Source organism: Podarcis bocagei, assembly GCF_964188305.1.
Source record: "Podarcis bocagei genome assembly, chromosome: 18".
Lineage (NCBI taxonomy): Eukaryota > Metazoa > Chordata > Lepidosauria > Squamata > Lacertidae > Podarcis > Podarcis bocagei.
The window spans coordinates 10,371,176-10,394,316 of NC_138144.1; the positions used below are offsets into that span (position 1 = coordinate 10,371,176).

The following is a 23,141-nucleotide window of genomic DNA, read 5'->3' on the forward strand; positions in this document are numbered from 1 at the left end:
GATCATGGCAAGCTATTTTCACAATGGGCAGGAATTTGACTTACCAGCGTGGCGAGAGCTTTCTCTGTAGCGTTGAAGGCCTTTGAATTGGGCGTCCCCATTTCTGGGTTATACTTGAGGTTGGTTACGGTCCAGTTGACGGTGAAGGGTTCAACTGCCAGGGCTGGGGTTGGTGTCAGGGCTGGTGGAGGGGCTACCACAGGAAATGAAATAAATGGATCAGGCAGAGGCTAGCGCCTCATTGCATGGTGTGACTGATCAGAATAACAACCAATCAATTTATATGTGTTCACATAGATGCTCTTCAATTGACAAATGGCCAACACTATTGCCTTCCTATAACTTCCTTGGGTTTGGTGAAAGGGCCATGAAGGGCTTAAAGATGTAGGATTTTTAAAAGTAAACTTACTTGATTCAGCTGGGACCTCATGATAACCTAGGACAAAGGAAGACAGGCTGGTTATGATTGGACCAAAACAGTGGTGTTGCAGTTGTACACACTTGAAAAGGGTTCAATCCAGACTTCTTCTGAGCGTAATCCTCCTTAGGGGAGGCTCCCCCTTCTCTATGCTCCACTCCCAAATTTCCTTCTGCCTATGAAACATGACATCCTCAGTTCTGGAGTGAGAGGCCTCATCTCTCAGGAAATCATGGACACAACAAGAACACTGAGCTCAGAGGAGAGTTTATTTCTGTAGTATGACACAAACCACAGACAGTTAATCTATGCACATGAAGTGACTATGAATCTCTTGGCTACCGTTGACGTAGAGGCTGTATCTTTCCATGTTGTAGGGACCCATCTTGGTGAAGCCACTCGTCTGGTTGACAATCTCTTGGTACACCTTCATACGGTCAAAGGCTGGCGTGGTGGAGTCATTGCGGTAAGTGCAGACGGCGTCCATTCCAGTTTCCTCCCCATTTCTCACCGGTCTGGGAGGAGAGAGAAAGAATTTCAGGTTTAGGACAGACCATGAAGGTGGACAACAGAGGAGGGATGAAGTCACTGTTGCCAGAGTGAGAAAGGACCAGAGGATATATGTTTCCGCACTTGAGGAAGGCTTACCTGAGCTGAGTCACTTCGCATCCCAGGTACGCCAGGCCAATGCTGCTGTTGCGGAGAATTCTTCCAAACTGAAGAAGAAAAGAAACACTTAATTGGTGAAATCAACAGTCTCACTCACACCTCATTGCATGCCATTCTCACAAGTGGCCTAGAATCAGACTCACCAGCATGGTCAGCGCTTTCTCTGTAGCGTTGAAGGCCTTTGAGTTGGGAGTTCCCATTTCTGGTTTGTATCTGAGGTTGGTTATGGTACAGTTGAGGGTGAAGTGTTCAAGTGTTGGGATTGGGATTGGCGATTGTGTTGGTGCTGGCAAAGTGGCTGGAACAGGAGAGGAAAGATATGTACTAGGGTCAAGAGATTTGTAGCATTATACAATTTTTATATCCAATCCATTAAAGGGTGCTCGTATTGACACCCTGTTCAATGATATATTACCAAAAGGTCTCATCCCTGACTATGTTGTAAGAGACTCTACTTAAAAATACTTGGGTGGTACTTACTTGCTTCAAGAGGGGCTTCATTGTAACCTAGAAAAGGACAAGATACACTGGGAGTGTGTTGTGTTAAAATTTCAATGTGGTTCTACTTACTTGTTTCAGGAGGGTCTTCATGATAACCTACAGAAAAGTAAGAGATGGTCATTTGAGAAGCTCTCAATATATTGATGTTTAAAATAAGGAGGTTTCTTTTTCTGGGGCAGGAGAATTGTGTTCTCCTGTGCATCTCCTCCTGTGTTCGGAAGATGCACTTAGCAGAGTCAATGAGAAGCATCTCACACGCATTATGACACAATCATGTCCATCACATGACAATCCCCTCAATCAGCTTTGGACACGTTCATGACATGGGGAGGCCTCCTGGGCAGAGGACAAAAACCTCATAGCATCAACCCTGCACCCAGATTCGCACAGCAACTCAAGCAGGAACAAAATTACTTGAAAATACCCCAGCATTTAGTTTGCAAGAAAGGGTCTGAATATCTCTGCAAACATTGACTCAGATGAAGGCTGGGCTTGAGGGTACTGCACAAAACTCTCTCTCTCTCTCTCTCTCTCTCTCTCTCTCTCTCTCTCTCTCTCTCTCTCTCTCTCTCTTTTACCCACTCACCCACCCATCCACCCACCCACCCACACTGAATCTATGCAATTCAGGGGCTCCACAACTTGTTTACCATTGACGTAGAGGCTGTATCTTTCCACCTCATAGGGCCCCATCTTGCTGAGGTTGTCTGTCTGGTTGACGATCTCGTGGTACACCTTTATTCGGTCAAAGGCGGGGCTGGTGGAGTCATTGCGGTAAGTGCAGACGGCGTCCATTCCAGTTTCATCCCCGTTCTTCACTGGTCTGGGAGGACAAAGAGAGAGGGAGATCATTCAGGATGCAGAATGGTCCACAAGGGAAGAAAGGATGGAGTCCCACTTGCAAGGTGTGTTCCCATTGGAGGAAGACTTACCTGAGCTGAGTCACTCTGCACCCCAGATACGCAGGGCCAATGCAGCTGTTGCTGAGGAACCTGCCAAGCTGAGAGAGGAATGAGACACAACGTCAAAACAAGAGCCTGGTCTACCCCTCCTCACAAGCCGTTCTCACAAGCAGTCGCAATCAGACTTACCACTGCGACGAGTGCGCTTTCCGTTGTGTTGAACACTGTAGAATTGGGTTGTCCCATCTCTTCCCTGTACTTGAGGTTAGTGACGGTGAAATTGACGGTGAATTGTTCAACCGATGGAACTGAGGTTGTTGTTTGGGCAGGTGTGGGCAGAGTGGCTGGAAGAGACATAGGTATTTCATAAATTTCCATTCCACCCTTCCCAAGGGGAAGCAGAATAGTTAAAACAAGAGGAAATCAAATTCCCAGAATACAATAATTAAAATGCAAGACATCAAACTCACAGTTCTCACACAATATATGTTTCCTCCTTAAGAGAATGAAATACTTTTAATTTCAACAAAAGTCGATGGGATGGTGTAAATGTGAATTGAGAAAAGAAAACCAAATAAAGCAATATTCAGAATGCAAGAATTAAAACAAAGGCCATGAAACTTCATATTCTCAAACTATATATCCCCTTCTGAACAGATTGAAATATTTGCAATGTCAACTTGGTGTTGATCACATGGGGAGACTGATAAATCTAACAAATGAATCACTTGAATCAAAGAAGCTTCATTTTGGTACTCTTCCACTCATTAATTGTCAACATCTGCTCCTCTGATTGTCAGAGGCGGGTGTAGGGTTAGAATTTCAATGTGGTTCTACTTACTTGTTTCAGGAGGGTCTTCATGATAACCTACAGAAAAGTAAGAGATGGTCATTTGAGAAGCTCTCCATATATTGATGTTTAAAATATGGAGGGGTTTTTTTCTGGGGCAGGAGAATAGTTATGTCCTCCTGTATTCAGAAGATGCACTAAGCAGAGGCAGTGAGAAGCATCTCACACGCATTATGACACAATCATGTCCATCACATGACAATCCCCTCAATCAGCTTTGGACACTTTCATGACATGGGGAGGCCTCCTGGGCAGACGACAAAAACCTCCATAGCATCATCCCTGCACCCAGATTCGCACAGCAACTCAAGCAGGAACAAAATCACTGGAAAATACCCCAGCATTCAGTTCACAAGCAGCAATCCTAATATCTCTGTAATCATTGGCTCAGATGAAGGCTGGGCTTGGGGGTACTGCACAAATCTCTCTCTCTCTCTCTCTCTCTCTCTCTCTCTCTCTCTCTCTCACACACACACACACAGAGAGAGAGAGAGAGAGAGAGAGAGAGAGAGAGAGAATCTATGCACATCAAGGGCTCCACAACTTGTTTACCATTGACGTAGAGGCTGTATCTTTCCACCTCATAGGGCCCCATCATGCTGAAGTTGTCTGTCTGGTTGACGATCTCGTGGTACACCTTCATTCGGTCAAAGGCGGGGCTGGTGGAGTCATTGCGGTAAGTGCAGACGGCGTCCATTCCAGTTTCATCCCCGTTCTTCACTGGTCTGGGAGGACAAAGAGAGAGGGAGATCATTCAGGATGCAGAATGGTCCACAAGGGAAGAAAGGATGGAGTCCTACTTGCAAGGTGTGTTCCCATTGGAGGAAGACTTACCTGAGCTGAGTCACTCTGCACCCCAGATACGCAGGGCCAATGCTGCTGTTGCTGAGGAACCTGCCAAGCTGAGAGAGGAATGAGACACGACGTCAAAACAAGAGCCTGGTCTACCCCTCCTCACAAGCCGTTCTCACAAGCAGTCGCAATCAGACTTACCACTGCGACGAGTGCGCTTTCCGTTGTGTTGAACACTGTAGAATTGGGTTGTCCCATCTCTTCCCTGTACTTGAGGTTGGTGACGGTGAAATTGACGGTGAATTGTTCAACCCCTGGAATTGGGGTTGTTGTTTGGGCTGGCATTGGCAGAGTGGCTGGAATAGACATAGGTATTTCATAAATTTCCATTCCACCCTTCCCAAGGGGAAGCAGAATAGTTAAAACAAGAGGAAATCAAATGAAAGAACTCCCAGAATACAATTATTAAAATGCATGACATCAAACTCCCAGGTCTCACACAATATATGTTTCCTCCTTAAGAGAATGAAATACTTTTAATTTCAACAAAAGTCGATGGGATGGTGTAAATGTGAATTGAGAAAAGAAAACCAAATAAAGCAATATTCAGAATGCAAGAATTAAAACAAAGGCCATGAAACTTCATATTCTCAAACTATATATCCCCTTCTGAACAGATTGAAATATTTGCAATGTCAACTTGGTGTTGATCACATGGGGAGACTGATAAATCTAACAAATGAATCACTTGAATCAAAGAAGCTTCATTTTGGTACTCTTCCACTCATTAATTGTCAACATCTGCTCCTCTGATTGTCAGAGGCGGGTGTAGGGTTAGAATTTCAATGTGGTTCTACTTACTTGTTTCAGGAGGGTCTTCATGATAACCTACAGAAAAGTAAGAGATGGTCATTTGAGAAGCTCTCCATATATTGATGTTTAAAATATGGAGGGTTTTTTTTCTGGGGCAGGAGAATAGTTATGTCCTCCTGTATTCGGAAGATGCACTAAGCAGAGGCAGTGAGAAGCATCTCACACGCATTATGACACAATCATGTCCATCACATGACAATCCCCTCAATCAGCTTTGGACACTTTCATGACATGGGGAGGCCTCCTGGGCAGAGGACAAAAACCTCCATAGCATCATCCCTGCACCCAGATTCGCACAGCAACTCAAGCAGGAACAAAATCACTGGAAAATACCCCAGCATTCAGTTCACAAGCAGCAATCCTAATATCTCTGTAATCATTGGCTCAGATGAAGGCTGGGCTTGGGGGTACTGCACAAATCTCTCTCTCTCTCTCTCTCTCTCTCTCTCACACACACACACACAGAGAGAGAGAGAGAGAGAGAGAGAGAGAGAGAGAGAGAGAGAATGAATCTATGCACATCAAGGGCTCCACAACTTGTTTACCATTGACGTAGAGGCTGTATCTTTCCACTTCATAGGGCCCCATCTTGCTGAAGTTGTCTGTCTGGTTGACGATCTCGTGGTACACCTTCATTCGGTCAAAGGCGGGGCTGGTGGAGTCATTGCGGTAAGTGCAGACGGCGTCCATTCCAGTTTCATCCCCGTTCTTCACTGGTCTGGGAGGACAAAGAGAGAGGGAGATCATTCAGGATGCAGAATGGTCCACAAGGGAAGAAAGGATGGAGTCCTACTTGCAAGGTGTGTTCCCATTGGAGGAAGACTTACCTGAGCTGAGTCACTCTGCACCCCAGATACGCAGGGCCAATGCTGCTGTTGCTGAGGAATCTGCCAAGCTGAGAGAGGAATGAGACAAGACGTCAAAACAAGAGCCTGGTCTACCCCTCCTCACAAGCCGTTCTCACAAGCAGTCGCAATCAGACTTACCACTGCAATGAGTGCTCTTTCCGTTGTGTTGAACACTGTAGAATTGGGTTGTCCCATCTCTTCCCTGTACTTGAGGTTGGTAACGGTGAAATTGATGGTGAATTGTTCAACCCCTGGAATTGGGGTTGTTGTTTGGGCTGGCATTGGCAGAGTGGCTGGAAGAGACATAGGTATTTCATAAATTTCCATTCCACCCTTCCCAAGGGGAAGCAGAATAGTTAAAACAAGAGGAAATCAAATGAAAGAACTCCCAGAATACAATTATTAAAATGCATGACATCAAACTCCCAGGTCTCACACAATATATGTTTCCTCCTTAAGAGAATGAAATACTTTTAATTTCAACAAAAGTCGATGGGATGGTGTAAATGTGAATTGAGAAAAGAAAACCAAATAAAGCAATATTCAGAATGCAAGAATTAAAACAAAGGCCATGAAACTTCATATTCTCAAACTATATATCCCCTTCTGAACAGATTGAAATATTTGCAATGTCAACTTGGTGTTGATCACATGGGGAGACTGATAAATCTAACAAATGAATCACTTGAATCAAAGAAGCTTCATTTTGGTACTCTTCCACTCATTAATTGTCAACATCTGCTCCTCTGATTGTCAGAGGCGGGTGTAGGGTTAGAATTTCAATGTGGTTCTACTTACTTGTTTCAGGAGGGTCTTCATGATAACCTACAGAAAAGTAAGAGATGGCCATTTGAGAAGCTCTCCATATATTGATGTTTAAAATATGGAGGGTTTTTTTTTCTGGGGCAGGAGAATAGTTATGTCCTCCTGTATTCAGAAGATGCACTAAGCAGAGGCAGTGAGAAGCATCTCACACGCATTATGACACAATCATGTCCATCACATGACAATCCCCTCAATCAGCTTTGGACACTTTCATGACATGGGGAGGCCTCCTGGGCAGAGGACAAAAACCTCCATAGCATCATCCCTGCACCCAGATTCGCACAGCAACTCAAGCAGGAACAAAATCACTTGAAAATACCCCAGCATTCAGTTCACAAGCAGCAATCCTAATATCTCTGTAATCATTGGCTCAGATGAAGGCTGGGCTTGGGGGTACTGCACAAATCTCTCTCTCTCTCTCTCTCTCTCTCTCTCTCTCTCTCTCTCTCACACACACACACACACACACACACAGAGAGAGAGAGAGAGAGAGAGAGAGAGAGAGAATCTATGCACATCAAGGGCTCCACAACTTGTTTACCATTGACGTAGAGGCTGTATCTTTCCACTTCATAGGGCCCCATCTTGCTGAAGTTGTCTGTCTGGTTGACGATCTCATGGTACACCTTCATTCGGTCAAAGGCGGGGCTGGTGGAGTCATTGCGGTAAGTGCAGACGGCGTCCATTCCAGTTTCATCCCCGTTCTTCACTGGTCTGGGAGGACAAAGAGAGAGGGAGATCATTCAGGATGCAGAATGGTCCACAAGGGAAGAAAGAATGGAGTCCCACTTGCAAGGTGTGTTCCCATTGGAGGAAGACTTACCTGAGCTGAGTCACTCTGCACCCCAGATACGCAGGGCCAATGCTGCTGTTGCTGAGGAATCTGCCAAGCTGAGAGAGGAATGAGACATGACGTCAAAACAAGAGCCTGGTCTACCCCTCCTCACAAGCCGTTCTCACAAGCAGTCGCAATCAGACTTACCACTGCAATGAGTGCTCTTTCCGTTGTGTTGAACACTGTAGAATTGGGTTGTCCCATCTCTTCCCTGTACTTGAGGTTGGTAACGGTGAAATTGATGGTGAATTGTTCAACCCCTGGAATTGGGGTTGTTGTTTGGGCTGGCATTGGCAGAGTGGCTGGAATAGACATAGGTATTTCATAAATTTCAATTCCACCCTTCCCAAGGGGAAGCAGAATAGTTAAAACAAGAGGAAATCAAATGAAAGAACTCCCAGAATACAATTATTAAAATGCATGACATCAAACTCCCAGGTCTCACACAATATATGTTTCCTCCTTAAGAGAATGAAATACTTTTAATTTCAACAAAAGTCGATGGGATGGTGTAAATGTGAATTGAGAATAGAAAACCAAATAAAGCAATATTCAGAATGCAAGAATTAAAACAAAGGCCATGAAACTTCATATTCTCAAACTATATACCCCCTTCTGAACAGATTGAAATATTTGCAATGTCAACCAGAAGTCAATCATATGGTGAGATTTGGAAATCTAATCAAACAAACAAACAAACAAACAAACCAAAGAGTGCTCATGTTGCTAGACTTCCCCTGGTGCATTTTTCACATCACCCCCCCCCCAATCCCATCACTCTTTTCCCTGTTTTTGTCAGATTGGGGTGCTGTTTTCAGAATTTAAATTTGGTTCTACTTACTCGTTTCAGGAGGGGTTTCATGATAACCTATGGAAATGCAAGAGACGTTAATTCAGGAAATTGCATAATGTAATACCACAAACAGGCTTTTCAAAGATAATAGTAACTGGTTGGGATTTCTCACTATTTTGGACGGTGCACTGTCTGTACACAGGAATGAACATCCTTCACTTCTATGAGAAAATCATCTCACTGCCAAGAGAGCCTCAGACCCTCACACAACATCTGGTGAAAACCTCCATAGTCATATCTCTGCATCACGATTAGCCCCATTCTACCCAAACAACACACAGTATCATATTCATCCAAGTCCGCAGCATTCTGTCCTAGAAATTTGGCTTCTGGAGAAGGCTGAGCTGGAGAAACTGCTGTGTTCCTTCTAGTAACATTCATGGACACACACACACATCCACACATATCCAGGTAATTGATGCACATCCAAAGCTTAAAAACCACTCAGCTACCGTTGACGTAGAGGCTGTATCTTTCCAGATAGTATTGTCCCATCTCAGTGAAACCGCTGGTCTGGTTGACGATCTGGTGGTACACCTTCACTCGGTCAAAGGTGGGCATGGTGGAGTCGTTGCGGTAAGTGCAGACGGCGTCCATTCCGGTTTCATCCCCGCCTCTCACCGGTCTGGGAGGAGAGGGAAATCAGGATTCAGGATTGACCACAGATATGGACAAGGGAGGACAGAAGATGCCAACCTTGTTTGCCTGGGTTGCCAGCAGAGCAGATATGTTCCTACCTTTGAGGAAGGCTTACCTGAATTGAGTCACTTTGCACCTCAGATATGCCGGGCCAATGCTGCTGTTGAGGAGAATTCCATCAAGCTGAGGAAGGAAAGAGACATTGAGCTTATTCCACCCTACAGAAAGTGTACAAATTTATCTACACATCCCTTGCTAACTGCCATGGCGTCAGGCTTACCAGGCGGAGGAGATCACTCTCTGTTGCATTGAATATTTTGGAATTGTGAGTTCCCATCTCTTCCCTGTACTTGAGGTTGGTGATGGTGAAATTGACGGTGAATTTTTCAACCGCTGGAATTGGGGTTGTTGTTTGGGCTGGTGTTGGCAGAGTGGCTGGAAGAGACGTAGGTATTTTATGAATTTCCATTCCACCCTTCCCAAAGGGGAAGCAGAATAGTAAAAAGAAGAGGAAATCAAATGAAGGAATTGCCAGAATACAATAATTAAAATGCAAGACATCAAACTCCCAGGTCTCATGATATATGTTTCCTCCTTAAGAGATTGAAATGATTTTAATTTCAACAAAAGTCGATGGAATGGTGTGATTGAGAAAAGAAAAGCAAATATAGAAATATTCAGAATGCAAGAATTAAAACAAAGGACATGAAACTCCATATTCTCAAATTATATATCCCCTTCTTAACAGATTGAAATATTTTGTATGTCAACTAAGTGTTGATCACATGGTGAGACTGATAAATCTAACAAATGAATCACTTGAATCAAAGAAGCTTCATTTTGGTACTCTTCCACTCATGCACTGTCGACATCAGCTCCCCTGAATGTCGGGGGGGGGGCTTGCTGTGTTAGAATTTAAATTTGGTTCTACTTACTCGTTTCAGGAGGGGTTTCATGATAACCTATGGAAATGCAAGAGACGTTAATTCAGGAAATTGCATAATGTAATACCACAAACAGGCTTTTCAAAGATAATAGTAACTGGTTGGGATTTCTCACTATTTTGGACGGTGCACTGTCTGTACACAGGAATGAACATCCTTCACTTCTATGAGAAAATCATCTCACTGCCAAGAGCCTTAGACCCTCACACAACATCTGGTGAAAACCTCCATAGTCATATCTCTGCATCACGATTAGCCCCATTCTACCCAAACAACACACAGTATCATATTCATCCAAGTCCGCAGCATTCGGTCCTAGAAATTTGGCTTCTGGAGAGCGCTGGGCTGGGGATACTGCTGTGTTGCTTTTATTAACATTCATGGATACACACACACATCCACACATATCCAGGTAATTGATGCACATCCAAAGCTTAAAAACCACTCAGCTACCGTTGACGTAGAGGCTGTATCTTTCCAGATAGTATTGTCCCATCTCAGTGAAACCGCTGGTCTGGTTGACGATCTGGTGGTACACCTTCACTCGGTCAAAGGTGGGCATGGTGGAGTCGTTGCGGTAAGTGCAGACGGCGTCCATTCCGGTTTCATCCCCGCCTCTCACCGGTCTGGGAGGAGAGGGAAATCAGGATTCAGGATTGACCACAGATATGGACAAGGGAGGACAGAAGATGCCAAGCTTGTTTGCCTGGGTTGCCAGCAGAGCAGATATGTTCCTACCTTTGAGGAAGGCTTACCTGAGTTGAGTCACTCTGCACCTCAGATATGCTGGGCCAATGCTGCTGTTGAGGAGAATTCCATCAAGCTGAGGAAGGAAAGAGACATTGAGCTTATTCCACCCTACAGAAAGTGTACAAATTTATCTACACATCCCTTGCTAACTGCCATGGAGTCAGGCTTACCAGGCGGAGGAGATCACTCTCTGTTGCATTGAATATTTTGGAACTGTGAATTCCCATCTCTTCCCTGTACTTGAGGTTGGTGACGGTGAAATTGACGGTGAATTGTTCAACCGCTGGAATTGGGGTTGTTGTTTGGGCTGACGTCGGCAGAGTGGCTGGAACAGAGGGAGGAATAAATGAACGTGTGTATTCGGTAAATTTCTACCCCATTCTTCCTTACCAAAGGGCACCCAGGATGGTTAATGTTATGTACTGAGTGGAATAGGATCCAAACTGCAGCAGTCTGATTGGTCCTAGAACAATAGGATTCAGAATGCAGCAGTCTGATTGGTCCTAGAACAATGCAGCAGTATGATTGGTTGGCAGGAACCACCCAATCCTGCTCCAGATTGAAGTGAATCCACAACCTGATTGGCTTACAGTAGAATTCCGGAATTAGCCAATCATGTGCAGCCCATTGTGTAAATAATGTACATAAAGCAGATACTGTGAGGGGACTTTCATTCATTCCTCCTCACCACTATGAGCTGAATAAAGAGCATGAAATCACTTTGCGACTCTGAGTATATTTCAGTTAAAAATGGGAAATCAAATAAAGCAATACCCAGAATACAATATTTGAAATGAATGTCATAAGTTTGCCTGCCTTCAAAGGTGGCGTGGCCAGGGGGCTCCAATTATCTGTTGGCTGGCTGGGGAAGGATCTCCCAACTGCCAGCCAATTGGCCAATGCCGGCAGGTTTCAGGTGGGAGTTCCCCAGAGGTGGGCCCTGGGGAACCCCTTCCCATCAAATGCCAAGGAGATAAGTAACTATACAATATCCGCCCTCCCTTTCCCACAGGTGGGCGGGATTTGCGGCACCGAATGAGGCTCACCTGGGCGAGTGCCACCCACCTGCTTGAGCTGGCCTTTGACCCGCCCTCAGCCATGGAGGACGGCCAGCCGGAGGTGGGCCTAAGGCCAAAAGAAAAGAGGCTGACCCCTGGGCTCATGCCTCTTTTGCCGTTCTCCCTTCCAGGATCAGGATCAAGATCAGGAGCGTGTCCAGGCGGCCGGACTGAGGTAAGTAACCGGCCTTCTTTACTTTTTTTGAGCTTTTCCCTGGCAACAGTGTGTGTGGGGGGGAGCTGGCTCCTCCACTGGCAGATGATTGCCCAGGGCGCTGCCAGCCTGAGTGGGCAGCACGGCCCCCTGAGTAGGCCGCTAGGTTGGCCTACTAGCCTACCTAGCTTGCATTTGCGGCGGGGGGGGGGGGCACCGGGAGGGTGGCGCGGGCCCAACTAGGCCGCAGAACGCCAGTGTGGTGTAGTGGTTAAGAGCGGTAGTCTTGTAATCTGGGGAACCGGGTTCGCGTCTCCGCTCCTCCACATGCAGCTGCTGGGTGACCTTGGGCCAGTCACACTTCTCTGAAGTCTCTCAGCCCCACTCACCTCACAGAGGGTTTGTTGTGGGGGAGGAAGGAAAATGAGATTGTTAGCCACTTGGAGACCCCTTTCGGGTTGTGATAAGCAGGATATCAAATCCAAACTCTTCTCTTCTTTTCAGTGGTGGGGAGGCGGCATCGCTCCCTGCCAACGCCTGACTCCTGACTCGGCCGCAAAAGCGGTCAATCTTTACAATCTTTAGAAGACAACTAAAGGCAGCCTGGTATTGGGAAGTTTTTAAAATGTTTTTTTATGCTTAATGTTTTTGTATCTGCTGGAAGCTGCCCAGAGTGGCTGGGGAAAGCCAGTCAGATGTGTGGGGTCTAAATAATAAAATCATTATTAACATGCTTCCAGCTCCCCCTCCTTTTAAAAATCATTTTTAAATAATTAAAAACAAAACCATCACTGTGAAATTTTCTTACTTGTCAACTGGGATGCCGTGGAGGAAATTACTGGCGGCTGTCTGGGGGTTGTCGCTACCGGGGTGATTTTGATGGTTGTGCGGGCTGTTGCGGGTATAAGTGGAGGCAGCTGAGGCTTTGTGGAAGAGCCTATGGAGGAAATAGAGAGCCGGGGGGTTACCATGAGAAGATGTGATGGGGAGATGAGATAACCTTCTCCCTTTGCCTGCCCTTTAAGTCTCCAGAAAGGGTTCATATCAATGAAATCGAAAAAGAGCTTATGTAATACATGCTTAGAGCACTGGTTCTCAAAGGATCATCGCTTCGTCATGATGAGTGGGCTTGCATGTTCCTATGACCCTTGTGAGCGAAGCTGTCGGGAATCTCATACTCCCAGCAGGGTCACCCAAGGCGGTAAGGTCAAAGGGAAGGAGCTAGACAAAGCAGGATCCCAGAAGTCCTCAAGGGCAGAACAGGCGGAAGATAACAAGGGGCTTGTGACAACGGTTGTGAAGGCGGACGAAGAATCTACCGGTTGCCGTGATACTCATGCCATCGGAATAGAGCCTTACTGATCTCCACACATAAAACAAGTTCACATGCAGGCTTCTTCAAAAAAGCCACCCCACCCCTCAAAAAAAGTCCCGTGGGGATTGGCAAATGGTTACAGGAGCAGGACCGTGAAATCTGGACGCCCTAGTCATGAAGCGGCACATGGGGGGCGGATACAGATTCAGTCATTCTAACTAAAGGAATGAGGCAGCTGAGCAGCTCGGCAGCTGTATCCATGACTGCGCAGCCATACTTAGGATCCACTCTGCTCACCCTGAAAAGGGGGAGGGACTAGAAAAGTATGTGCGGATCCAGAATTGAAAGGAGAGGATGGCAAGTGTGGCAGGAAGATTCAAGGACAATCCAAGAAACATTTCAGTGTAGTAGAGTATCTATCTATCTATCTATCTATCTATCTATCTATCTATCTATCTATCTATCATCTATCTATCTATCTATCTATCTATCTATCTATCTATCTATCTATCTATCTCTATCATCTATCTATCTATCTATCTATCTATCTATCTATCTATCTATCTATCTATCTATCTATCTATCTATCTATCTATCATCTCTCTCTCTCTATCTATCTATCTATCTATCTATCTATCTATCTATCTATCTATCTGCAGAATATGGATAGACATCTTTTCAAAATGAGAGCAAGACCGGCTAGGGACATTGTAGTGAAGGGTGGGTCAGAAAGTGAATTATCCCTAACAGTATCAGCAATAGTTAATACTTACTTGTTGTTCTGACACGGGGCGTAGTTGCTTGTGGCGTTGTGGCATTCTTAACACCTCCCGGTTGCAGGATTGGCTTCTCAGTAACAGGCTGGATCACAGATTCGTTGCGTTTGGTGGCTGGAAGGGGACAGATTTCCATTACTGCCGGCCAGAGATCTTTGCTGACGCTCCCACTTTCAGACACAGACTCTCAGCTCGGTTTCCATCAGCCAGTGCATCGGTTGCTATGATGCATACGGCATGTGGGTCAAGAAATGCAACCGAGGCCGAGATATGTGGCAAAAGAGAAGCTAAGATGTTGTGCCAACAACTGACAGTCCCAGTGCTGTGGCGTGGCATGGGGGGGCCCTATAGGCAATTGCCCTGGGCACAAAATTGTAAGGGGCACAAAATTTCAACACCCGGTGCTGCCTCAATACAGCTACATGCTTCCGTCACTGGGCTTCTCCATGGGAACCCGGAAGTGACCTCTCCAGACCATGGAACGGCTCCTATTTTCTTATCTCTGCAGCTGCGATCTCCTGGGTGACACTGTTATGCAATTGAATGTGCATGTGTACTCCAACTGTTTGTTTGCCACCCTGCTCCACGCGGCCCTGGGCAACCCACGCTACGCTACTGGCCCCGTGGGGCCTCCCATTCAACAAGCGGAGAAGTCAGACACTTGCATGGTTGGTGTCCTGATCCTCAGGCAGGACCACTGAGAGGAGGTCTGGGGGGAACCCCCAACAACAGTGGGCTGCCGAAAAGTCTTTACATGGGATAGAAAATACCATATTTTTTACTCTATAGGAATCACTTTTTCCCTCCTAAAAAGTAAGGAGAAATGTGTGTGCGTCTTATGGAGCGAATGCAGGCTGCGCAGCTATCCCAGAAACCAGAACAGCAAGAGGGATTGCTGCTTTCGCTGCACACCGATCCTTTTTGTTGTTCTGGCTTCTGAGATTCAGAATATTTTTTTTCTTCTTTTTCTCCTCCAAAAACTAGGTGCGTCTTGTGGTCTGGTGCGTCTTATGGAGCGAAAAATACAGTAAATGTGTCACCTCCTTCTTATGTTAATAACAAGCATTATAATATTTGTACCTGTTGAGAATATTCAAATGCAAATGACTCTTTTCTGACAGTGCTGGGGTCACATCAGACTGCTGCGATGCAACACTTGGGGTCTCAGGATCCACTGGGGTTGGCTTCTCTCGGGCCGTCCCCAAGGCCAAGGCCGCCTAATCTTCCTAAACCTCCTTGGGATCCAGTTCTGAGAGCTCTACATCCTCATCCCATTCCTCCACCTGCTCTGACCAAACCTTCCAAGATCTCTCCACAGGTCTCAGTACACCAACCCATCCTCCACTGCTTCCTGTTTGTGTCAGACAGGGAGTGCCTGGGCCAGGTGACCCCATACCTGTTCCTTGCAAAGCACCCTGTATATAAAGGAAGGGATCATCCAGGTTTCCTTTTGTGCCGTGTTCCTACGCTGAGGTTCGCCCTTTGCATGAGAGGGTTAAGACCATAGAGTAAACTGTCCTGACAGGCTTAAAGGTAAAGGTAAAGGGACCCCAGACAGTTAAGTCCAGTGGCGAATGACTCTGGGGTTGCAGCGCTCATCTCGCTTTACTGGCTGAGGGAGCCGGCATTTGTCCACAGTTTTTCCGGGTCATGTGGCCAGCATGACTAAGTCGCTTCTGGCAAAACCAGAGCAGCACACGGAAATGCCGTTTACCTTGCCGCCAGAGCGGTACCTATTTATATACTTGCACTGTGTGCTTTCGAACTGCTAGGTGGGCAGGAGCAGAGACTGAGCAATGGGAGCTCACCCCGTTGCGGGGATTCGAACCGCCAACCTTCTGATTGGCAAGTCCAAGCGGCACAGTGGTTTAAACCACAGCACCTGAGAAGCTCAACATGTGAGGAGGTCTGAGCTACTTGCTGCAGCTCAGACCACATTGTTCTTATAAGCCTCTCTTGAGTTACTAAACCAATAATATAGGAAAAATTTACCACTGTAACTAAACTAAGTTTTACTGCCTGTGCAACTTTTTCTGAATTCTGTATGGAAAATGTCATGAATCTGACCTTAGGAGAGTTTGTAAGTAAAGGACTCTTAACTTTTTAAAAAGTGGAAAGGCTGAGTCCTTTTTTCCTGCCCCAGCAGCTTCCTTGGCAGAAGCCTGCACTTTATCACTAAATTGGCAGAAAACCTGAAATGCCATTTGTTCCAATTCAGCATTAAAGAGCAAGTTTTTGTCCTGAAAGAGTCAGGGTTGTTGGGTTTTTTTTAACATTCAGATACAGCGTTATAAAACACAGACCAGCACCTAGAAAATTTGGGGAAAGATAATAGTGGATGAGCCCTTAGGAAATAAAGGAACATACCTCTCTCTGTCTCTAAAGTGGTGGCTGTCTCTGATGTGAATCCAGCAGAAACTCCATGGGAAGTAGAAAGAGCTATGGACCACGATGCTAACTCAGTAGTACTCGTTGCAGAAGTGGAGGGATGTTCTCCACTAGACGTGACCTCCACAGGCACTATGGGAATAGTGGAGGCAACATGTACAGTTGATGTAACCTCTGTAGTTTCTACTGGAGAAGTGGATAAAGATTTTGCACTCGATGGGAGCTCTGTGGTCTGCGGTGGAGAAGTGGTGGTTTCTGGTACAGTTGATGTCAGCACTGTAGTCTCCATTGGTGAAGTGGATAGAGCCTCAGTACTGGATGGGAGCTCTGTGGTCTGCAGCGGAGAAGTGGTGGCTTCTGGTACAGTTGATGTCAGCACTGTAGTCTCCAATGGTGAAGTGGATAGAACCTCGGTACTTGATGGGAGCTCTGTGGTCTGCAGTGGAGAAGTGGTGGCTTCTGGTACAGTTGATGTCAGCACTGTAGTCTCCAATGGTGAAGTGGATAGAACCTCGGTACTTGATGGGAGCTCTGTGGTCTGCAGTGGAGAAGTGGTGGTTTCTGGTACAGTTGATGTCAGCACTGTAGTCTCCATTGGTGAAGTGGCTAGAACCTCGGTACTGGATGAGAGCTCTGTGGTCTGCAGTGGAGAAGTGGTGGCTTCTGGCACTGTAGTCTCCATTGGTGAAGTGGCTAGAGCCTCAGTACTGGATGGGAGCTCTGTGGTCTGCAGTGGAGAAGTGGTGGCTTCTGCTGCAGTTGATGCCAGCACTGTAGTCTCCATTGGTGAAGTGGATAGAGCCTCAGTACTGGATGGGAGCTCTGTGGTCTGCAGTGGAGAAGTGGTGGCTTCTGGTACAGTTGATGTCAGCACTGTAGTCTCCATTGGTGAAGTGGCTAGAGCCTCAGTACGGGATGGGAGCACTGTGGTCTGCAGTGGAGAAGTGGATAGAGCCTCGGTACTGGGTGGGAGCTCTGTGGTCTGCAGTGGAGAAGTGGTGGCTTCTGGTACAGTTGATGTCAGCAGTGAAGTCTCCATTGGTGAAGTGGATAGGGCCTCGGTACTGGATGGGAGCTCTGTGGTCTGCAGTGGAGAAGTGGTGGCTTCTGGTACAGTTGATGTCAGCACTGTGGTCTCCATTGGTGAAGTGGATAGAGCCTCGGTACTGGGTGGGAGCTCTGTGGTCTGCAGTGGAGAAGTGGTGGCTTCTGGTACAGTTGATGTCAGCAGTGAAGTCTCCATTGGTGAAGTGGATAGGGCCTCGGTACTGGATGGGAGCTCTGTGGTCTGCAGTGGAGAAGTGGTGGCTTCTGGTACAGTTGATGTCAGCACTGTGGTCTCCATTGGTGAAGTGGATAGAGCCTCAGTACTGGATGGGAGCTCTGTGGTCTGCAGTGGAGAAGTGGTGGCTTCTGGTACAGTTGATGTCAGCAGTGAAGTCTCCATTGGTGAAGTGGATAGGGCCTCGGTACTGGATGGGAGCTCTGTGGTCTGCAGTGGAGAAGTGGTGGCTTCTGCTACAGTTGATGTCAGCACTGTAGTCTCCATTAGTGAAGTGGATAGAGCCTCAGTACTGGATGGGAGCTCTGTGGTCTGCCGTGGAGAAGTGGTGGCTTCTGGTACAGTTGATGTCAGCACTGTAGTCTCCATTGGTGAAGTGGATAGAGCCTCAGTGCTGGATGGGAGCTCTGTCGTCTGCAGTGGAGAAGTGGTGGCTTCTGGTACAGTTGATGTCAGCACTGTAGTCTCCAATGGTGAAGTGGATAGAACCTCGGTACTTGATGGGAGCTCTGTGGTCTGCAGTGGAGAAGTGGTGGTTTCTGGTACAGTTGATGTCAGCACTGTAGTCTCCATTGGTGAAGTGGATAGAACCTCGGTACTGGATGAGAGCTCTGTGGTCTGCAGTGGAGAAGTGGTGGCTTCTGGCACTGTAGTCTCCATTGGTGAAGTGGCTAGAGCCTCAGTACTGGATGGGAGCTCTGTGGTCTGCAGTGGAGAAGTGGTGGCTTCTGGTACAGTTGATGTCAGCACTGTGGTCTCCATTGGTGAAGTGGATAGAGCCTCAGTACTGGATGGGAGCTCTGTGGTCTGCAGTGGAGAAGTGGTGGCTTCTGCTGCAGTTGATGCCAGCACTGTAGTCTCCATTGGTGAAGTGGATAGAGCCTCAGTACTGGATGGGAGCTCTGTGGTCTGCAGTGGAGAAGTGGTGGCTTCTGGTACAGTTGATGTCAGCACTGTAGTCTCCATTGGTGAAGTGGCTAGAGCCTCAGTACGGGATGGGAGCACTGTGGTCTGCAGTGGAGAAGTGGATAGAGCCTCGGTACTGGGTGGGAGCTCTGTGGTCTGCAGTGGAGAAGTGGTGGCTTCTGGTACAGTTGATGTCAGCAGTGAAGTCTCCATTGGTGAAGTGGATAGGGCCTCGGTACTGGATGGGAGCTCTGTGGTCTGCAGTGGAGAAGTGGTGGCTTCTGGTACAGTTGATGTCAGCACTGTGGTCTCCATTGGTGAAGTGGATAGAGCCTCGGTACTGGGTGGGAGCTCTGTGGTCTGCAGTGGAGAAGTGGTGGCTTCTGGTACAGTTGATGTCAGCAGTGAAGTCTCCATTGGTGAAGTGGATAGGGCCTCGGTACTGGATGGGAGCTCTGTGGTCTGCAGTGGAGAAGTGGTGGCTTCTGGTACAGTTGATGTCAGCACTGTGGTCTCCATTGGTGAAGTGGATAGAGCCTCAGTACTGGATGGGAGCTCTGTGGTCTGCAGTGGAGAAGTGGTGGCTTCTGGTACAGTTGATGTCAGCAGTGAAGTCTCCATTGGTGAAGTGGATAGGGCCTCGGTACTGGATGGGAGCTCTGTGGTCTGCAGTGGAGAAGTGGTGGCTTCTGCTACAGTTGATGTCAGCACTGTAGTCTCCATTAGTGAAGTGGATAGAGCCTCAGTACTGGATGGGAGCTCTGTGGTCTGCCGTGGAGAAGTGGTGGCTTCTGGTACAGTTGATGTCAGCACTGTAGTCTCCATTGGTGAAGTGGATAGAGCCTCAGTGCTGGATGGGAGCTCTGTCGTCTGCAGTGGAGAAGTGGTGGCTTCTGGTACAGTTGATGTCAGCACTGTAGTCTCCATTGGTGAAGTGGATAGAGCCTCAGTACTGGATGGGAGCTCTGTGGTCTGCAGTGGAGAAGTGGTGGCTTCTGGTACAGTTGATGTCAGCACTGTGGTCTTCATTGGTGAAGTGGATAGAGCCTCAGTACTGGATGGGAGCTCTGTGGTCTGCAGTGGAGAAGTGGTGTCTTCTGGTACAGTTGATGTCAGAACTGTAGTCTCCATTGGTGAAGTGGATAGAGCCTCAGTACTGGATGGGAGCACTGTGGTCTGCAGTGGAGAAGTGGTGGCTTCTGGTACAGTTGATGTCAGCACTGTAGTCTCCATTGGTGAAGTGGATAGAGCCTCAGTACTGGATGGGAGCTCTGTGGTCTGTAGTGGAGAAGTGGTGGCTTCTGGTACAGTTGATGTCAGCACTGTAGTCTCCTTTGGTGAAGTGGATAGAGCCTCAGTACTGGATGGGAGCTCTGTGGTCTGCAGTGGAGAAGTGGTGGCTTCTGGTACAGTTGATGTCAGCACTGTAGTCTCCATTGGTGAAGTGGCTAGAGCCTCAGTACTCGATGGGAGCTCTATGGTCTGTAGTGGAGAAGTGGTGGCTTCTGGTACAGTTGATGTCAGCACTGTAATCTCCATTGGTGAAGAGGATAGAGCCTCAGTACTGGATGGGAGCTCTGTGGTCTGCAGTGGAGAAGTGGTGGCTTCTGGTACAGTTGATGTCAGCACTGTAGTCTCCTTTGGTAAAGTGGATAGAGCCTCAGTACTGGATGGGAGCTCTGTGGTCTGCGGTGGAGAAGTGGTGGCTTCTGGTACAGTTGATGTCAGCCCAGTAGTATCCATTGGTGAAGTGGAAAGAGCCTCAGTACTGGATGGGAGCTCTGTGGTCTGCAGTGGAGAAGTGGTGGCTTCTGGTACAGTTGATGTCAGCACTGTAGTCTCCTTTGGTAAAGTGGATAGAGCCTCAGTACTGGATGGGAGCTCTGTGGTCTGCGGTGGAGAAGTGGTGGCTTCTGGTACAGTTGATGTCAGCCCAGTAGTATCCATTGGTGAAGTGGATAGAACCTCAGTACTGGATGGGAGCTCTGTGGTCTGCAGTTGAGAAGTGGTGGCTTCTGGTACAGTTGATGTCAGCCCGGTAGTATCCATTGGTGAAGTGGATAGAGCCTCAGTACTGGATGGGAGCTCTGTGGTCTGCAGTGGAGAAGTGGTGGCTTCTGGTACAGTTGATGTCAGCACTGTAGTCTCCATTGGTGAAGTGGATAGAGCCTCAGTACTGGATGGGAGCTCTGTGGTCTGCAGTGGAGAAGTGGTGGCTTCTGCTGCAGTTGATGCCAGCACTGTAGTCTCCATTGGTGAAGTGGATAGAGCCTCAGTACTGGATGGGAGCTCTGTGGTCTGCAGTGGAGAAGTGGTGGCTTCTGGTACAGTTGATGTCAGCACTGTAGTCTCCATTGGTGAAGTGGCTAGAGCCTCAGTACTGGATGGGAGCTCTGTGGTCTGCAGTGGAGAAGTGGTGGCTTCTGGTACAGTTGATGTCAGCACTGTAGTCTCCATTGGTGAAGTGGCTAGAGCCTCAGTACTCGATGGGAGCTCTGTGGTCTGTAGTGGAGAAGTGGTGGCTTCTGGTACAGTTGATGTCAGCACTGTAATCTCCATTGGTGAAGTGGATAGAGCCTCAGTACTGGATGGGAGCTCTGTGGTCTGCAGTGGAGAAGTGGTGGCTTCTGGTACAGTTGATGTCAGCACTGTAGTCTCCTTTGGTAAAGTGGATAGAGCCTCAGTACTGGATGGGAGCTCTGTGGTCTGCGGTGGAGAAGTGGTGGCTTCTGGTACAGTTGATGTCAGCCCAGTAGTATCCATTGGTGAAGTGGATAGAACCTCAGTACTGGATGGGAGCTCTGTGGTCTGCAGTTGAGAAGTGGTGGCTTCTGGTACAGTTGATGTCAGCCCGGTAGTATCCATTGGTGAAGTGGATAGAGCCTCAGTACTGGATGGGAGCTCTGTGGTCTGCAGTGGAGAAGTGGTGGCTTCTGCTGCAGTTGATGCCAGCACTGTAGTCTCCATTGGTGAAGTGGATAGAGCCTCAGTACTGGATGGGAGCTCTGTGGTCTGCAGTGGAGAAGTGGTGGCTTCTGGTACAGTTGATGTCAGCACTGTAGTCTCCATTGGTGAAGTGGCTAGAGCCTCAGTACTGGATGGGAGCACTGTGGTCTGCAGTGGAGAAGTGGTGGCTTCTGGTACAGTTGATGTCAGCACTGTAGTCTCCATTGGTGAAGTGGCTAGAGCCTCAGTACTCGATGGGAGCTCTGTGGTCTGCAGTGGAGAAGTGGTGGCTTCTGGTACAGCTGATGTCAGCACTGTAGTCTCCATTGGTGAAGTGGATAGAGCCTCAGTACTGGATGGGAGCTCTGTGGTCTGCAGTGGAGAAGTGGTGGCTTCTGGTACAGGTGATGTCAGCCCGGTAGTCTCCATTGGTGAAGTGGATAGAGCCTCAGTACTTGATGGGAGCTCTGTGGTCTGCAGTGGAGAAGTGGTGGCTTCTGGTACAGTTGATGTCAGCACTGTAGTCTCCATTGGTGAAGTGGATAGAGCCTCGGTACTGGATGGGAGCTCTGTGGTCTGCAGTGGAGAAGTGGTGGCTTCTGGTACAGTTGATGTCAGCACTGTAGTCTCCATTGGTGAAGTGGATAGAGCCTCAGTACTGGATGGGAGCTCTGTGGTCTGCAGTGGAGAAGTGGTGGCTTCTGGTACAGTTGATGTCAGCACTGTAGTCTCCATTGGTGAAGTGGATAGAGCCTCAGTACTTGATGGGAGCTCTGTGGTCTGCAGTGGAGAAGTGGTGGCTTCTGGTACAGTTGATGTCAGCACTGTAGTCTCCATTGGTGAAGTGGATAGAGCCTCGGTACTGGGTGGGAGCTCTGTGGTCTGCAGTGGAGAAGTGGTGGCTTCTGGTACAGTTGATGCCAGCACTGCTTTCTCTTTTGGAGAAATTGATAGAGCCTCAGTACTGGATGGGAGCTCTGTGGTTTGCAGTGGAGAAGTGGTGGCTTCTGGTACTGTTGATGTCAGCACTGTAGTCTCCATTGGTGAAGTGGATAGAGCCTCGGTACTGGATGGGAGCTCTGTGGTCTGCAGTGGAGAAGTGGTGGCTTCTGGTACAGTTGATGTCAGCACTGTAGTCTCCATTGGTGAAGTGGATAGAGCCTCGGTACTGGATGGGAGCTCTGTGGTCTGCAGTGGAGAAGTGGTGGCTTCTGGTACAGTTGATGTCAGCACTGTAGTCTCCATTGGTGAAGTGGATAGAGCCTCAGTACTGGATGGGAGCTCTGTGGTCTGCAGTGGAGAAGTGGTGGCTTCTGGTACAGTTGATGTCAGCACTGTAGTATCCATTGGTGAAGTGGATAGAACCTCGGTACTTGATGGGAGCTCTGTGGTCTGCAGTGGAGAAGTGGTGGCTTCTGGTACAGTTGATGTCAGCCCGGTAGTCTCCATTGGTGAAGTGGATAGAGCCTCAGTACTGGATGGGAGCTCTGTGGTCTGCAGTGGAGAAGTGGTGGCTTCTGGTACAGTTGATGTCAGCACTGTAGTCTCCATGGGTGAAGTGGATAGAGCCTCGGTACTGGATGGGAGCTCTGTGGTCTGCAGTGGAGAAGTGGTGGC

At 47.8% G+C, this 23,141-nt stretch overlaps 1 protein-coding gene across 1 annotated transcript in view; it reads right to left on the reverse strand.

Moving 5' to 3' along the window:
• LOC308577424 (mucin-16-like) overlaps window positions 1–16,651 on the reverse strand; it is a 61,833-nt gene extending 45,182 nt beyond the window's left edge. The window contains exons 1-32 of the mRNA XM_081177551.1: window positions 16,370–16,651; window positions 14,000–14,116; window positions 12,720–12,848; window positions 10,870–11,024; window positions 10,705–10,772; window positions 10,403–10,575; window positions 9,941–9,967; window positions 9,286–9,440; window positions 9,121–9,188; window positions 8,819–8,991; window positions 8,355–8,381; window positions 7,661–7,815; window positions 7,502–7,569; window positions 7,220–7,392; window positions 6,652–6,678; window positions 5,992–6,146; window positions 5,833–5,900; window positions 5,551–5,723; window positions 4,994–5,020; window positions 4,334–4,488; window positions 4,175–4,242; window positions 3,893–4,065; window positions 3,332–3,358; window positions 2,680–2,834; window positions 2,521–2,588; window positions 2,239–2,411; window positions 1,658–1,684; window positions 1,231–1,385; window positions 1,067–1,134; window positions 761–933; window positions 410–436; window positions 45–193 (exon numbers count right to left, since the gene is read on the reverse strand). Coding sequence (XP_081033677.1) covers window positions 45–193; window positions 410–436; window positions 761–933; window positions 1,067–1,134; window positions 1,231–1,385; window positions 1,658–1,684; window positions 2,239–2,411; window positions 2,521–2,588; window positions 2,680–2,834; window positions 3,332–3,358; window positions 3,893–4,065; window positions 4,175–4,242; window positions 4,334–4,488; window positions 4,994–5,020; window positions 5,551–5,723; window positions 5,833–5,900; window positions 5,992–6,146; window positions 6,652–6,678; window positions 7,220–7,392; window positions 7,502–7,569; window positions 7,661–7,815; window positions 8,355–8,381; window positions 8,819–8,991; window positions 9,121–9,188; window positions 9,286–9,440; window positions 9,941–9,967; window positions 10,403–10,575; window positions 10,705–10,772; window positions 10,870–10,926 — 3,012 coding nt within the window. The 5' untranslated portion in view covers window positions 10,927–11,024; window positions 12,720–12,848; window positions 14,000–14,116; window positions 16,370–16,651. The remainder of the gene's footprint in view (window positions 1–44; window positions 194–409; window positions 437–760; window positions 934–1,066; window positions 1,135–1,230; window positions 1,386–1,657; window positions 1,685–2,238; window positions 2,412–2,520; window positions 2,589–2,679; window positions 2,835–3,331; window positions 3,359–3,892; window positions 4,066–4,174; window positions 4,243–4,333; window positions 4,489–4,993; window positions 5,021–5,550; window positions 5,724–5,832; window positions 5,901–5,991; window positions 6,147–6,651; window positions 6,679–7,219; window positions 7,393–7,501; window positions 7,570–7,660; window positions 7,816–8,354; window positions 8,382–8,818; window positions 8,992–9,120; window positions 9,189–9,285; window positions 9,441–9,940; window positions 9,968–10,402; window positions 10,576–10,704; window positions 10,773–10,869; window positions 11,025–12,719; window positions 12,849–13,999; window positions 14,117–16,369) is intronic.
• Window positions 16,652–23,141: the final 6,490 nt, after the last annotated feature.